The sequence below is a fragment of the Channa argus genome, chromosome 11 (genome assembly GCF_033026475.1).
Source record: "Channa argus isolate prfri chromosome 11, Channa argus male v1.0, whole genome shotgun sequence".
Classification (NCBI taxonomy): Eukaryota; Metazoa; Chordata; class Actinopteri; order Anabantiformes; family Channidae; genus Channa; species Channa argus.
In genome coordinates this window covers 496865-512669 of record NC_090207.1, presented here as the reverse complement: position 1 = coordinate 512669, position 15805 = coordinate 496865, and the positions used below count along the sequence as shown (strand labels likewise).

Here is a 15805-nt window from a genome sequence, read left to right as displayed (position 1 = left end):
ATGACATAACACCTCCTCAGTCAGCATCCAACACAGCAATGCACAACATGTTAGAAAAAATCTGTATGTATAGAAACAATCGGCTAACATTGTCCTCTCGCATCATTAGCATAAAAAGCTCATCTTGTTGCTATTGGTTTTTATATTTCTATCTGCCTGATGTGCGGTTTCACCGGCAGAACAATGGTGCATTGAAACATAAACACAAGCTGTGTCAATGCAGGATTTAATCAGTTTATTGATCTGACACACAAAAAAAGTTTACAGTCTGCTTCTCTATCAGTTTTCACTGACTCCCACACTAAAATACTGCGCACAGTTAAACAAAAATGTTCAATAAACAGCTTTAAACCTACAGTGTGATCTCTCTGACCTTACTCTGGCAGTGTCAGAAACTCCAGCTCAGTGAGATAACACTCAATAACCACTCGATTAAGTTGGGCCAATTCAGGCAAACAAAACTTTACTTTGCATGTTGTCACAAGTGCTGAAACCTTTTTGGCCATCTTTGTGTTTCTTATCTCAGTGAGGACATTCTGTTGGAAACCTGTCGAACAGAACAAAACATTAAAGGTTACAATACAGTATAATGACAACATATCAGAAAACCAGTATGATACAACACAAAGCAAAATACAGCACAGTACAGAAAATAGGAAAACTCTATTCAACGACACAATGCTATCTGAAACAATACTTATAGAGCTCAATAAAATACAACATCATGCAATATAATAACCTCAACACAAAACACAACACATAAAATAATACAGGATACAGGTTCTTTTATGTAATGTACCTGTATGATTATTTGCAGCCCGTTTGGAAGGTTTAAAGTGAACAGTGAAGAAGAAGAAGAAGATGCCCTCACCCTCTCCTCTGCTATGTGGTTTTCATGGGGAGTACTGCTGAACTCTGGGATAGGAGAAGGTGCCTGTGTGAAATAATAAACTCGCTTCTACTGTAATGCTGTAATCAAAATATCAACAATATCTCTCTGTGGCCGACTCTGTGCAGGAGCTCCCAGGAGTTTCTCAGCGAGAATTCTGGGTATGGTGTGGGCAGGATTCGCTATGATCATCGTAGCATCATATACTGCCAACCTGGCAGCCTTCCTGGTGCTGGACCGGCCTGAGGAGCGCATCACTGGCATCAATGACCCCAGGGTGAGACCAAAACGGCCAAGAACTAAATTATACCAGCTAATCATTTTTGTTGCTGTTGTTGTTTTGACCAAATGACCTGAATGTTAGGTTTGATAGACAAATGATAGTGGCCAACGGTATTACTATGCATTTGCTGCAATGAATATTTTCCTAAAAATATAATATGAGAAATGCTAAAACATGGGCCATTCCTCTTTGGTTGTTTCTTGTTGTTTTAGCTGCGTAACCCATCAGATAAATTCATCTACGCCACAGTGAAGCAGAGCTCGGTGGATATTTACTTCAGACGGCAGGTGGAGCTGAGTACCATGTACAGGCACATGGAGAAACACAACTACGAGAGCGCTGCTGAGGCCATCCAAGCTGTTCGAGACAAGTAGGCTCAGTGTACCTACCCCACAAATGTTACTTGATAATGGACTGATTCTTATTTCTTCTAGTCTACCTTTTTCCACTGGCCCCTCATACATACCTGATATTTCTGCCTCACGCCCATAGTAAGCTTCATGCCTTCATCTGGGACAGCGCTGTGTTGGAGTTCGAAGCATCACAGAAGTGCGATCTGGTGACGACAGGAGAGCTTTTCTTCCGCTCTGGTTTCGGGATTGGAATGAGAAAAGACAGTCCCTGGAAACAGAACGTTTCACTGGCTATTCTCAGGTAAAACCCCTAATGCTGACCTACAGGAACCTTAACAATGCTTTGCTGGTGATACTCATCCACCTGCTACCCTCACGATACCATGCTAACAGACCTCTGAAGCTTTATGGATATGTGTCTAATACCTGACCAGTTACTGAGACTTTTTTGACAATCTACTAATAACTTTCTCTTTCCCCAGCTGCACCCTTTTAATCATCTACTGATGTCCCACTTTTTCTTGTGTGATACAGCTTCTTTTTAAAAGCTCATACGTTGCTGATCCATCCATACTGGGTCTAATTATTTGCCATTTAAACACCATACTGATAACCTCCTACCTCACTGTTTCCCTCATTACACTTGCACAGTTGATATTGTACTGGTACCCTGTTCAGATCCTGCTTCTTGAATCCATATCTGGATCATTGGCACTTCTTTGTATTTAACCCAACTTTTGCTATTATAAACTCAGTCACATTCCCTGTGGCTACGAGCTTCTCATACGCCGTGACACATTCCCTTTCCCATACCCCTACAGAGTGATACCCAGCTGATACCCCGTGGATATTTTGTTACCCTACTGATGCCTTGCTGACTTCTTGCTCCTGTTGGACTCATGATCGGAGCTCACTGCTTCCCATTTAATCTCTGACGAGTAATTTTGTGTCTCCTCAGTTCACATGAGAATGGCTTCATGGAGGATCTGGACAAGACATGGGTTCGATACCAGGAGTGTGACTCCAGAAGTAACGCCCCTGCTACCCTCACCTTCGAGAACATGGCTGGTAGGAAACAAACTGGTTTGGAATTCAGTATGGCTGATGATGGTGGTGAGGTCTGACATCATCATTCCTCCTCAGGCGTGTTCATGCTGGTTGCTGGTGGCATCGTTGCTGGGATCTTTCTCATATTTATCGAGATTGCTTACAAACGTCACAAGGATGCTCGAAGGAAACAGATGCAGCTTGCCTTCGCTGCTGTGAATGTGTGGAGGAAGAACCTGCAGGTACGTCACTTTATTCTGCTGTAATCTTGTGTGTATAATGATTATAACCTCCTCTGCTATTCTTTTTGCTTTTGTTACGTGCTGCTATTTGAAAATTATGTTCTGCTCAATTTTATATTATTTTCTAGGACAAATGTTTTAATTACGCATTTAAAATTATTTGCTTTGTATCACTGGAGGAAGGGTCTACATGAATGTTGTTTGATTTTCTTAGTTTACTTTTCAGGGAGTGAACATTGTTTCATTGCTGCTCATACTTAACACTGCTGCTGCTCTTGTTGAGTTTAAGGACTTAGGTAAATTAATTGTGCACTGAGGGAGTTTATGCTGTTTAAATTTAGCTTTATGGATGAGATTTTTGTTCAGTGCTTTTAATCATATTTTTGTCAACAAGGCCCAACTAAAAAAGACAAAGAAAGTGAGTCTTTGTTGTTATTGAGTAGAACACAGAAAATCTTAGCAGGAAAAAGAAAATAGCTGAAAATAACAACGGCTCTTTCATAAGTCAATCTGTTGATCTGTCTGGAGTGTGTGTAGCCCATTGGACTGACATGTGAGTCTGAGGAACAGACCATTGATTCTACTTCCAACCAATGAATGCCTCTCTAAACACGTCCGCCGTTATATTGATTACGTTACATTGAAGTCATCGGTATTTATAACAGACAATATAATATATTTATACCATTCTTAACACTTTCAGCTCAACAGTGACCACTTTTAAAAACAATACTTATGGAAACAAATTTCCAAACACATATAATTGGTGCAGAATACTCTTCTGTTGCCTCAGTTCTTTTTTTATTGTCTGAGTAGTGATGGGTTTCTCAGATCTGTTTGTTTTTTACAGAACCTCAGACACAGAAATATTAATGCTGTTTCCTGTTGAGTACAAGTTTTAATGTGGACAGTGGTCCAGAGATGTCAGGACGATCCAGATCCCTCAGTGTACAAAACAGAATGGCTTACTGAAGCATGATGGGTAAACGAACATGAGGCGTTTTTCCAGCCCGCTGGTCTTTTCTGCAGAGTTAGAGGACTGTTGGTGTCCATGGGGGTTTCTCTGTCTGTCGTCTCCTCTACAAACCCCCTGCTCACCCAGTTCAGTCAGCTGGTTTCACTAATGAGGCCAAGGAGCTTCTGACCTGGCACATTTAATATAAAGGGCTCGGAGAGGTTTATGGATAATCTGTAATTAATCAGTTTACTGATGAGAGGCTGCTCCTTTCACATCTTAGTGTCATTACTGGGGTTATTCTAGCCATTAACCCATTTAACCTTATTTTTCCTTCAGCGGGAGGCTTCTTATTTCAGCCTCATGGAAACACAACAAAGGCAGGGGACAAAACAAGCCTTGGAATTTTATGTATTTACAAGGATTTATTTCAAATTTATAAAATGAGATGAAGAAACGTTGGCAGGTGTAAATCTTAGACTGTCTTTGCAAATTGGACTTCATTAAAAATCACTTTTTATAGAGTTTCATGGTGAAAAGAGACAAAAGTCACAAGATAAAATAAAATAAAATCAGCATGCAAAAAGAATGACACAGCCTAAATGTTATTTGCAAGTGTTATAAACAACATGAGGCATTTTTTAATTGTTTGGCATGTCTTTAAGGAAACTAGATGTTCTTTACATTAAGTACAAAATTACTTTTTAAAAGCATAAATTACTATAAAATAATGCAGCAAAACAGAAAAAGTGTATATATATATATATATATATATATATATATATAGAGAGAGAGAGAGAGAGGTTAGCATTTGTGAGCAGCAATATGGTTTCATGCCTAGAAAGAGTCCAACAGATGCATTATTTGCTTTGAAGATGGTGATGGAGAAGTTCAGAGAAAGTCATAGAGAATTGCATTGTGTCTGTAGATTTAGAGAAAGCGTAAGACAGGGTGCAGAGAGAGGAGCTGTGGTATTGTATGAGGACGTCTGGAAAGAGAGAAGTATGTTAGAGTGGTGCAGGACATGTATGAGAGCTGTAAGACCTTAGTGAGGTGCTGTAGGTGTGACAGAGGAGTTCAAGGTGGAGGCGGGTCTGCATCAAGGATCAGCTCTGAGCCCCTTCTTGTTTGCTCTGGTGATGAACAGGCTGACAGATGAGGTTAGACAGGAATCTCCATGGACTATGATGTTTGTGGATGACATTGTGATTTGGAGTGAGAGCAAAGAGCAGGTGGAGGAAAATCTAGAGAGGTGGAGGTCTGCTCTGGAAAACAGAGGAATGAAGCTTAGCCGCAGTAAGACAGAATACATCTGTGTCAATGAGAGGGACCCAGGTGAAACGGTGAGGTTACAGGGAGCAGAGGTGAAGAAGGTGCAGGACTTTAAATACTTAGGGTCAACGGTTCAGAGCAATGAAAAGAGTGTGGAAAAGAGGTGAAGAGGCGAGTGCAGGCAGGTTGGAACGGGTGGAGATAAGTGTCAGGTGTGTTGTGTGATAAAAGAGAATCAGCGACAATGAAAGGAAAGATGTTCAACGCGGTGGTGAGACCAGAGATGTTGTTTGTCTTAGAGACAGTGGCACTGAAGAAAAGACAGGAGGCAGAGCTGGAGGTAGCAGAGGTTAAGATGTTGAGGTTCTCTTTGGGAGTGACGAGGATGGACAGGATCAGGAATGAGGACATCAGAGGGACAGCTCATGTTAGATGTGTTGGAGATAAAGTCAGAGAGGCCAGTTTGAGGTGGTTTGGACATGTAATTGTTTGGCATGTCAGAGGAGAAACTGTGAATATATCAGTAGAAGGATGCTGAGGTTGGAGTTGTCAGGCAGGAGGTCTAGAGGAAGACCAAAGAGGAGATTTATGGATGTAGTGAGAGAGGACATGACGTTAGTTGGTTTGAGAGAAGAGGGTGCAGAGGACAGGGTTAGATGGAGGCACATGATTCGCTTTGGAGACCCCTGAATGGGAACAGCCCAAAGGAAAAGAAGACGAAATGTAAGCTATGCACAGGAAAGGGGGAAGTACAGAGTCCTAAAGTACAAAGAGCAAATATTCATCCATCAAAAATGTAAATTTGAATCTTATTTTATCAGGAGAGGTGTAATAATAATAATACATATAATTTAGAATGCACTTTTCATTTAAAAACAAATCTCAAAGTGCTACAAGAAAAGGGACCATAAAACATATAAACATTAATACTAAACAAACAAGGAGCAGTTATTTAAAAGCTTTCTTAAAGACGTAAGTCTTCAGGTCCTTTTTAATAGCAGCTAGATTGAGGGATGAAATTCGCTGAGTGGTAAGCTCCTTGAGGTAGGCTGGGGTGTTGTCATGGGTGCACTGATATGTTAGTAACACAATTTCATATTGAATTCTGGAGTAGACCGGGAGCCAGTGAAGGGACCTGGGGATAGGACATGCTCATGTATATACACTCACATCAAGAAACTGGCAGCGCTGTTTTGTATATGCTGGAGCTTTTGAAGACTCTTGCCAGGGATCCCCATGAGGAGTGTGTTGCAGTATTTAAGCCTGGAGGATACAAAGCCATGGACGAGCTTTTCTGCATCAGATATGGTGAGACTTGGACGGAGTTTGGCCGGGTGGATGTCCTGTTCGAAAAAGATAAAGCTGTTTATAAAAGATGACTGGAATAGTTTCGGGGTGCCGACCAGTATAGCTTCAGTTTTTGAACAGTTTAATTGGAGGAAGTTTTGGCACATCCATGCCTTTATCTCCTCCAGGCAAGTGATCAGGGTGGTCAGCGGTGATGATGAAGATGGCGGGGCACCAGAGGGGGTTGAGTCAGTCTTGATGTTAAACTTTGTGTCAACAGAATAGCAATAGAAAGAGATTCCACGCCGGCTGATGACTGAGGGGCAGCATATATAGAATAAAAAGAATCCGTCTGAGAACAGACCCTTGAGGGACACCATAGGTGACAGGAATCATCCGGGACTTAGCATTACCCAGGATGACATATTTTGTCCTCAGAGAAAGATAGGAGATGAACCAGTCCAAGGCAGTACTAGGCAGTCCAATGTCATAGTGGAGTCGACTGAGGAGGATGTGGTGATCCTCTATTTTAAAAGGTGAAGATAGGTCAACAAGACTGAGTAGAGAGCGTTAGCCAGCATCCACTGACCCTGACCAGAGTTGTTACTATGCTGTAGCCTGACTGAAATTTTTCGCAGATTGTGTAGTTACAGATGGTCCTGAAGCTGAATGGCGACAGCTTTTTCCAGCACTTTAGAAAGAAAGGGGATGTTACAGATGGGTCTATAGTTGGCAAGGATGTCTGGGTCCAGGGAGTTTTTTTTTCAGAAGCCGCTTGACCACAGTAGTTTTAAGTTTGTATGGAACAAAGCCAGACTAAAGGTTTAATATTTTTGTGATAAGGGGGTTCAAGGCAGCAAGGTTTGATTTAATCAGGGTTGTGGGGAAAGGATCCAGGGCACAGGTAGATGATTTCATGGTTTTAATGATGGCCTTAGCTTCACACTGTGAGAGAGCCCAGGCCACGGGCTGGCAAACAGGGCAGGTGGAGCCGGAGAGCCAGAGAAAGGGGAGTGGACGGTGTCAATCTTGCCTTTGAAAAAGTAAAGAAAACTGTTGCACTGTCCACTGTTTTCTGTGTTTAAGGAGACGATTGAGTTTTCAGAGCTGTTGATGATTTTAGAATAGTATTGTGATCGTGTATCGTTGAGTAAATTTTCGTAGGCTTTTTGGTGCTTCTGGTAAGCAAGTCAGAGAGCATAGATGTTTTAAAACTCTGCTCAAGGGCACAGCCAGCTGCCTTCATTTGCCACATCTCACATGTGTACCAAGGGGCTGAGCGGGAGAATGTCACTGTTCTAATTTTATTGGGGGGGCGACCATAGAAGGCTGTGGTGAGATCTGTTGTAATAATGCACTGATTCACTGACTGATGAGAGGTTTACAGAGGTGAGAAGTTGGAGATATGAGGCCAAGTTGTCTGGGTTTGGGATTCTGAAACTGAATTTGTCATTTTAGCTTAGAATGGAGAGACGAAGATGGCAGTTTTAGGGAAATTACCTTATGATCAGAGAAACCAAGGTCATATACCAGCAGGTTGCTGATGGGGGCAGAGTCAGTGATGACAAGATCTGTGTGGAGTCTGGTGTGTGTGGGGAGATCAACATGCTGTGTGAGGTTTAGACAGTGCAGTAGTCGCAAGAATTCAGTGGGAAGAGGTGTGTCAGTATGGATGTTTAAATCTAAGTATTAAGTATAATATTGTTGGCAGATGTAGAACAAAGTGTTGAGAATAGATCATGCATCTCTGAAATGAAGAATGAGTTTGGTTTAGTGGGGGGTAGACGAGTAATGTTGTCATTGGAAATGGAGGTTTGCATTTGGCCAGGTATTCAACTGAGGAGTGTTCAGGTAGAAGCAAAGGAGGTTTCATTTGCATTACGGTGTATTACCACCACGACCAGTACTGCGTACTTTCTGCAGGTAGCTATAACTAGGAGGAAAGGCTTCATTTATAGCAGAGTAAACCTCTAGCTGTGGCCAGGATTCAGTGGGGCACATGAAATCAATTCATCCACAGGATTCCCAGTGGTTTTATGGTTGAGGCGCAGCCTACAGTGCAGAAGTTGTTGTATTTTAGCAGTTGCTAAGCGGAGTAAGTTAACATCATCCCAGTCGTGGACAGTGTTAGGCTGGAGCTAACTGTCAGCTGCAGGCTGGAGACATAGAGCTGCAGACCCACAAGTCCAACCAGAGTCCACAGCATGTAGACACCAGGAGAAGCAGGTTGCGAGGATTGTTGGATAGTGTTGAATCCTGGTAAGGTACGGATGGCGGAAAGAATCAGTCAGGAGAGCTGTATGACCATAGAAGCTAATGCCAGATTCTAGGTGCTTCTAACTGAGGCAGACTAGCTGGTGACCAAGAGGCAATGTCCAGGCTGAAAAAAAATGGAGAACCCAGGCAGCACCAGGAAACCAGTAGAACCCGGCAAAAGGGCAGCAAGAATGGCAGAGCTCAACAGAGTTTATTGGAGGGAGAAGTAGCAACGAACACGTGTCAGCGTTCTCTCCTTCTCCTCTCTTTTGTGAACATATCAGTTCAACCCAAGTGTAAATGTTTCCCAATAGTAAACTGCCCCTGTGACAGTTGTGATTGTTTTAAATAAAAAATCAGCGTGAACAGCCTTGACACAGCAGACAGACCACAGAAACACTGTTTCTGTGAAGGAGAGAAGTCATTATGAAACTCTCAAAGCAAATCTTTAAATCACATCTGAAAGAAAGAGATTTTTTTTATTATTAATAATTTAAAATTATATTAATAATATTCAGACAAAATTTAAAGTGAAATTAAATCGTGTTGTATGCTTGTGGCTCCTTCTCCTTAGACAATGATCATCACCTTTTTTTCTCATAACAAGACACTGATCTTATTATTCAGAAAGAGAAATGGAGGAGCTTTAATAAAATCAACTCATACATCTGGGTATTTATGTAACCCAGCTGTTATATGCATAGGTGGGGTGGTTTTCAAACAAATCACAAATGAAATGAGGAACTTTAAAATATTTTCATAGCTGATCCATAGAGGGACCATTGGAGTTTATCCTGCATCGTATCAGACAGATTATGATCTAAAACAACATAAACCTAGAGTTCACACAGACACACAAAGCTTCTATGAAATAAAAGCTCCTTTTTGGTGTGAAGTCTTTGTTGATGATGTTTTCCCATCATCAGCAGCTGGATTCACATTAATAACCATCACTTCTCTGCCTGGATTAGCACTTCAAACACTAGCCGCTAACGGGCTAGCAGCTTGCAGAGCATGATTAGCACATCAAAAAGCTGTGTCTTCAGGCGAGGGGTTAGTGGCACGGGATTAGCATGTAAAACACTACCAACGCTCGGAGAACTGTGAGAAAATGAGCTGAAACCAAAGTATTTTTAAACTAAATCACACTTTGCAGATCAACAGATGCAGACAAAGATAACACAATTGAGATCTCGTCAGGAAAATTTCTTGTGAAAGTGTCCAGTTGACACAGAAACTGAGCAATGATTCCAGAAACAATGTCAATTTGTGGTCCACTTTATTAAAGCGTTGCAAGTTTAACTTGGCTTCTTTTTGTTAGCTTGAACATTTCAATATTGATCTAAGTAGCTTCTTCAGTCTAAGGGAGGTTGGCCACAGGCCCTAGATTTATCCTTCATTGTGGATTTATCCTTCTTTGTTTATCAGTAACCCGAATAGGTGTTAGGTGGATAATAAAAAGGGAGAGAGAGGGGATGAGTTGTTGGGGTCTAACAATTACGACTCAGTCAGTCCCCCATCACCCTTGTGACCTTTCTGGTGGATGTGTGCAGTGGTCTTGAACTTTCTGGGGATGGATAAAAGAGCAGCATGGAAAATAGAAGAGAGCAACCACCAAATGGACAACTACACTGTCAGGAAGCCTGTATTGTTTCTGTTTTATCTGAGGACTTTAAGCACTGAGCGACCCAAAATGGATTAGACCGAGTCAGTGGGGTCTGATCCGTCACATTCACGACCTGTCTTTCTGCAGCCTTCTGCTGCACCACATTGGACAAACAAACCCTGACAGGTTTTTTTAGTGAAAGGTCAGAATGAAAACTGAATGGAAATCACCAGAACAAAATGTACATCATCTAAAATTTGTTACACTGTTACCTTAACAAGCTAATCCCATCAATAATGGCTTATTAGCAGTTAGCAGTAAGTGCTGCTGCAACAGAATTGAGTAGAGTAGAGGAAATCCACAATTTATTGAAACTCAACAGCTTTAAATAGCAGTTAAACAGCAGTGAAGTGATGCTAATCGGCTCTAGATCTGTTCTTTATTCTGATTATTAGTGTTGGTTTGAGGTTCAGAGAAGAACAGGATGAGTTTTTCTTTGTCGCGTGTCTGGTGCTGCAGGCCAGTGATGCTGAAGTTTGTTTGTTTTTTCCATGTTATACTGTTACTGACTGATGTTCTGATCAAAGTCTTCCACTCAACTCTCACTGCTGATGTTTGAATGAAATAGAAATGCTTGAAACAGAACAACAAGGAACCCAGGTGGACCCTAAAGTAGGTTTGTGGACCCTTTTACCATCTGGGACCCAGTTTTATCAGTCTGAGGCCCAGTGTGAATCTCAGGCTGAAGCTACACTGATCAGCCACAACATTAATACCAGGGGTCTTAATTCTGCTGTGGAGGACCAGAGTCAGCATGGCAAACTCAGTAAAAGTTCAAGTATTGACCTAAAAAATTCCTACATGTACCACTTCAAATCATTTACAGAAGTACAAATACTAAGCAGATTATCTACATGGTGCTCACAGTACCAAAGTAAAAGTGCTCCACTAAGAAAACAATGTATTTAAACAATAACAATAATGGTAACTATGGTAAACATATACAGTAATTAATACAAACTAAGCGTCAAAGGTCAGTGTTGGCCAGGGTGGAACTGAATTTAACCATTTAATGTGCTGACAGGTGGTTAAAATATAATAATACATCAGCATTCATTAGTTCATCATATTTTTATATTAAAACCACCAGGTGGTATTAATGTTGTGGCTGATCGGTGTATGCTCTTAATTCATGACCAATGTGTTTTACTGAGTTTGTTTTTCATTTCAAAATGAATGTGTTGACAGTTTTCGAGAATTCAAAATAGAGCTGGGTAATGCTGGACAGTTTCAACTCTGCTTATGCTCCAGTTTATCTCTCGCCATCAAATCCCATATGCAGACTCAAACCAAATTAATTAAGTACTGCATGTGTATCCAAAGCCTGATATATTATTCCAGTATCTATGCCAGACATGTTACGGGCTACACACACACCTCTACATACTCACCTCCCAGTTTGCACTCTTTCAGTGAAGTACCAGCTCAACTCGACTTTACTCTACTTGCTTTGCTTCATCCTCCACTGCAAATGAAGTATTATATAGTATTAAGCCATCAGCGATGTCACTGTCACCATGACATGCAGGGAAAGGCACATTATGAATGAAAAGAGTCGCTAAACGCTAAACATGTGGCTATGGGTGTTTTTTGGTTTGTTTGTTTGTTTTTTTTATTCAGAAGATGCTGAAGTCAACAGGACAAAAAATGGTGATTGAACAAACAACAGCAGAGTTTTGAAGATTCAGTTTGCAGAGTTGTCATCCAGCATTTCTGTGCATTTAGGAAGAAAAATAGAGCATTGCACTCACTGTTGGTGCCGCTGTAAGGGACCATGACGCCATTTTGGAATTTCAATTAACCAGACACCTGCTGGCATAGGAGCACTCTTTCAAAAGAAGCTTGTCTTGGTTGTATGAGACGATAGGGACAAATATTTATAGGGGCATTTAGGTTGGATGACTTCTTGAGAAAATTAGGATAAAATGTGCTATGAACCACTGTACAATAATATAAGTAACAAAGTGAGTAACAAAGACTACAAAAAAGTATGTACATGAAAGAAGGTCCAGCAACAATCTCCCTGTGAGTCAAGGCTCATAACCCCAGAGTACATCTATGAGCTTTTCTGCTCTTGTTATATACGCTCACTGGCCACTTTATTAGGTACACCTGTTTTGGCCACCTCATTCATTTTGAATAGGGTTTATGTTAGAAATGGCATGCACCAGGTCCACAGACCAGCTGGATTTTACACAAATGGGAGATGTTCGTGTGGCTGCTGTAACATACATGTAGCCTGCTTGCTTTAAATCTGCACGTGGGATTTGTGGCGAAGTATGAAAATTAACACTGATGCAAAACTGGAATGTTCAACAACTGCATCTGAAAACCTGTTGCAGCTCTGATACCCAGCTCTATTCTGTTCAATGTGATGGGTCAAAGGTCAAACTGATGATGTCTTTAAATTATGTTAGAGGTCAAACGCCGTGTGACCATCATCCATGTGCTGCTGCCCCTCCCACACAGACACAGACACAGGACAGTGGACATTATAGCAGCAGAGTGTTGGTATAATGATCCGATGCGTTCATGTTGATCATCATCACTCAAGCCTCATCCGCCATCTTTGTTACCCCTCCTCCCCCTCCCTCCCCTTTACTCCCCCAGGATATATTTTATTTATTTTGCTGAGTTTAATTAATTTTGTGCTGTGTTTGTGTGTAGTGGATTAACCTGCTGCTGCTGTGTGTTTGTGGCTGTGGGCAGTAAAACGGACTGAAGCTGTTTTACTGAAACATCACGTCATCTAAAACAGGACACGAGTCAAACATCAACACATTGTATTAACACACATCAACACATCATATCGACTCACACATCAACACATTGCACACACTCAGCCTGTTGCTGTGTGATCACTGGAGCAGAAAGTTATTATATAATCTGCTGCTGTATGGAGCAGATGGCAGAGTTGACAGTAACACAAACACAAACGCGAGGGGACAACTGTACTATGCTCTAGTATTACTATAGTCAAGTGTACTACATTATACTCTATGGTGCCATACTAATTTATGTAACTGTCTTCCCCACAATGAGAAGCTGCAGTATGGTTTACACTGTACTGTTTTCTGTTGAACTAACTAGATAATATAACATTATTATGTATTGTTACATTATCTTACTGTGTATAATATACTACTGCTATACTAGGGTTATACTGTCACTGTACTATTAAATTACTATACAATTCTCTACTGCACTATTCTAAAATAATTCTAAACTATACCATGATTATCACACTATTGTATTGTATAATATTACTATACAATCCTAATATACAATGTAATTTATTTGTATTACTTTAATATACCATTACTATATTATGCTATATTGTAAAATGCTTTACTATAGTATATGTGCTTTATATCCCGCTATTAGTATACAACACTACACTATTTTATATATCATACTGTTACTTTACTATACTACATTATACCAGACTACATTTAAATTAGACTCTGCCACACTTTACTCTGCTGCACTGTTATGTAAGTCTATAGTAGAAAAGCTTAACTGTATGTAGTTTTCATGAACTGAACACAAAGTACAGTACATTGCATTATACTACATTATACACATGGAGGTGTATCTATAGCAACAATTAGCTGTATGAATGTAGTATTAGCTGTAGTGCTTATGAATACAGCAGAGGATGTGTGTGCACAACTGAGTATTAGTAAGTACTGTCACGTTTTGGTCAGTTGAGCTAAAGTTTAATGAGCACTGGTGAGTATTAGGGATTATTACGGCGTACAACTGAGTATTAATGAGTATTTGTAAGTGAGTAGACATAGGTATCACTGTGGTAGTATCAGTGAGTAAATATAAGTGAGCACAGCCAAGTATCAGTGAGTACAGCTGAATATTAGTGAATATAAGTAAGTGTCAGTCAGAATCCGAGACTATCAGGGAACACAGCTAAGTATTAGTGAGTTTTAGCAAGCATCAATATCAGTGAGTATCAGTAAGTATCAGTGAGTTTCAGTGAGTATCACTAAGTATCAGTGAGTATCAGTGAGTATCAGTGATTTTCAGTGAGTATCACTAAGTATCAGTGAGTATCAGTGAGTATCAGTGAGTATCAGTAAGTATCAGTGAGTATCAGTGAGTATCAGTAAGTATCGGTGAGTATCAGGAAGTATCAGTGAGTATCAGTGAGTATTAGTAAGTATCGGTGAGTATCAGTAAGTATCAGTGAGTATCGGTGAGTGTCTGTGAGTTTCCGTGTCTGCTGGTGTTAATGTGTGTGTGCACCTATCGTATGATTTATTTTAGGATAGGAAAAGTGGTAGAGCAGAGCCCGAGCCCAAACTGAAAACCTCTTTTAGGTCCATCACTTCGACCTCCGACCTCAAACGCCGTAGGGCCTCCGGGGACGCCACGGTAAGGAGATGAAGAACACCCTTCTCCTCCTCCTCCTGTCCTCCTTCTGCTCCACCTTTTTTATACATTCTATTTCTATCTTCACTCCCCATGTTTTAGCTGTATTTTTTGTTCCTTCCTCCTCTCCTCTCTTTCTCAGCCTAATCCATCTTGGCCACACATTGTTTTCTTCCATCCATACCAGTTTTTCCATTCGTCATTCGTCCTCTCCTCTCCTTATCTCATCCCCAGCTGGATCATCTCCTTGCTGACTCATCACGGCCACCCGTCTGTCAGTCAGCCATCTTCCTGCCTCCATTAGCTCATCAGTCCCACTAAAGACAGACAGTCAGACAGGCGAAAGGAAACAGACTGAAGACAGGAACTGGTTCAGTCCGTCCAGTCAGGTGTTGTTGCAGACACACTGAGGGTTTTGGGGGGGAGCTTTTATCTTTCACACTGTTAACGTTGTCCTCTTGCAAAGGAGAAGGGAAGAGGGTCAGACTGTGTGGTCTCTTTTCTCCTGTGGACTTTTTGTCCTCTCATCCGTCCTCTCTGTTTGTGTCCTGTTGTTTGTCCTCGTCCTGTCTGTCTCTGTTTTTTTCTTCCTCCTCCCTGTCCTCTCCTGTCATCTCTGTCCTTTCATCTCACTGGTAATGTGCCACGTATCTTTTTAGCTTTTAGTTGTCTTTTGTTCTGATGTTTTGTTTTGCAGGTCGACTGCCACAGATGTTTGTCTCTTCTAACAATTTAAATTTCTAGCGTCTCAGTTTAGGAGCTGTCAGACATGATGATGTTTCATGGCCTAAATGATTCACCCTCAGCTAATAAATGACTGTTATTACAGCTCTGTTCCTCCCACAGGACTCGACTGCATTAAAACTATAATTTTTGATTATTTCTTTCATCATTTTTGATGCTTTATGCTTGACCAGTCTGTGTCGCCACCTTATTCTCTATGTCCGTTTCAGCTGCAATTTAGAAGAAATGCATGAGTTTTGAGCTGTTTCCTACAACATCAAACATCGGAAAGCATTTGTTTTCCCCACAGTGAAGTCTTGTTTTAATGTTTTTTAAAGTCTGCTGCAGCATTGAAGAAGATGCTCTCCTCCTCTTCTGGAGATCTGAATTGTGCCATGTCTCCTGTAAAGAAGTTTTATGCTTCTTTGTCCATAGTTTGGTATTTT

The 15805-nt window shown here is 40.9% G+C and overlaps 1 protein-coding gene across 6 annotated transcripts in view; it reads left to right on the top strand.

The window, feature by feature from the left end:
- Positions 1–15805, top strand: part of grin1b (glutamate receptor, ionotropic, N-methyl D-aspartate 1b) — a 56125-nt gene that overhangs the window by 25768 nt on the left and 14552 nt on the right. For 2 of the 6 annotated variants that reach the window (XM_067520430.1, XM_067520428.1), the window contains 8 exons: positions 818–930; positions 1018–1166; positions 1385–1542; positions 1665–1826; positions 2484–2593; positions 2669–2814; positions 14532–14639; positions 14871–15025. In XM_067520430.1, coding sequence (XP_067376531.1) covers positions 818–930; positions 1018–1166; positions 1385–1542; positions 1665–1826; positions 2484–2593; positions 2669–2814; positions 14532–14639; positions 14871–14957 — 1033 coding nt within the window. In that variant the 3' untranslated portion in view covers positions 14958–15025. The remainder of the gene's footprint in view (positions 1–817; positions 931–1017; positions 1167–1384; positions 1543–1664; positions 1827–2483; positions 2594–2668; positions 2815–14531; positions 14640–14870; positions 15026–15805) is intronic. The other 4 variants (XM_067520434.1, XM_067520432.1, XM_067520431.1 and 1 more) reach the window with 3 other exon arrangements.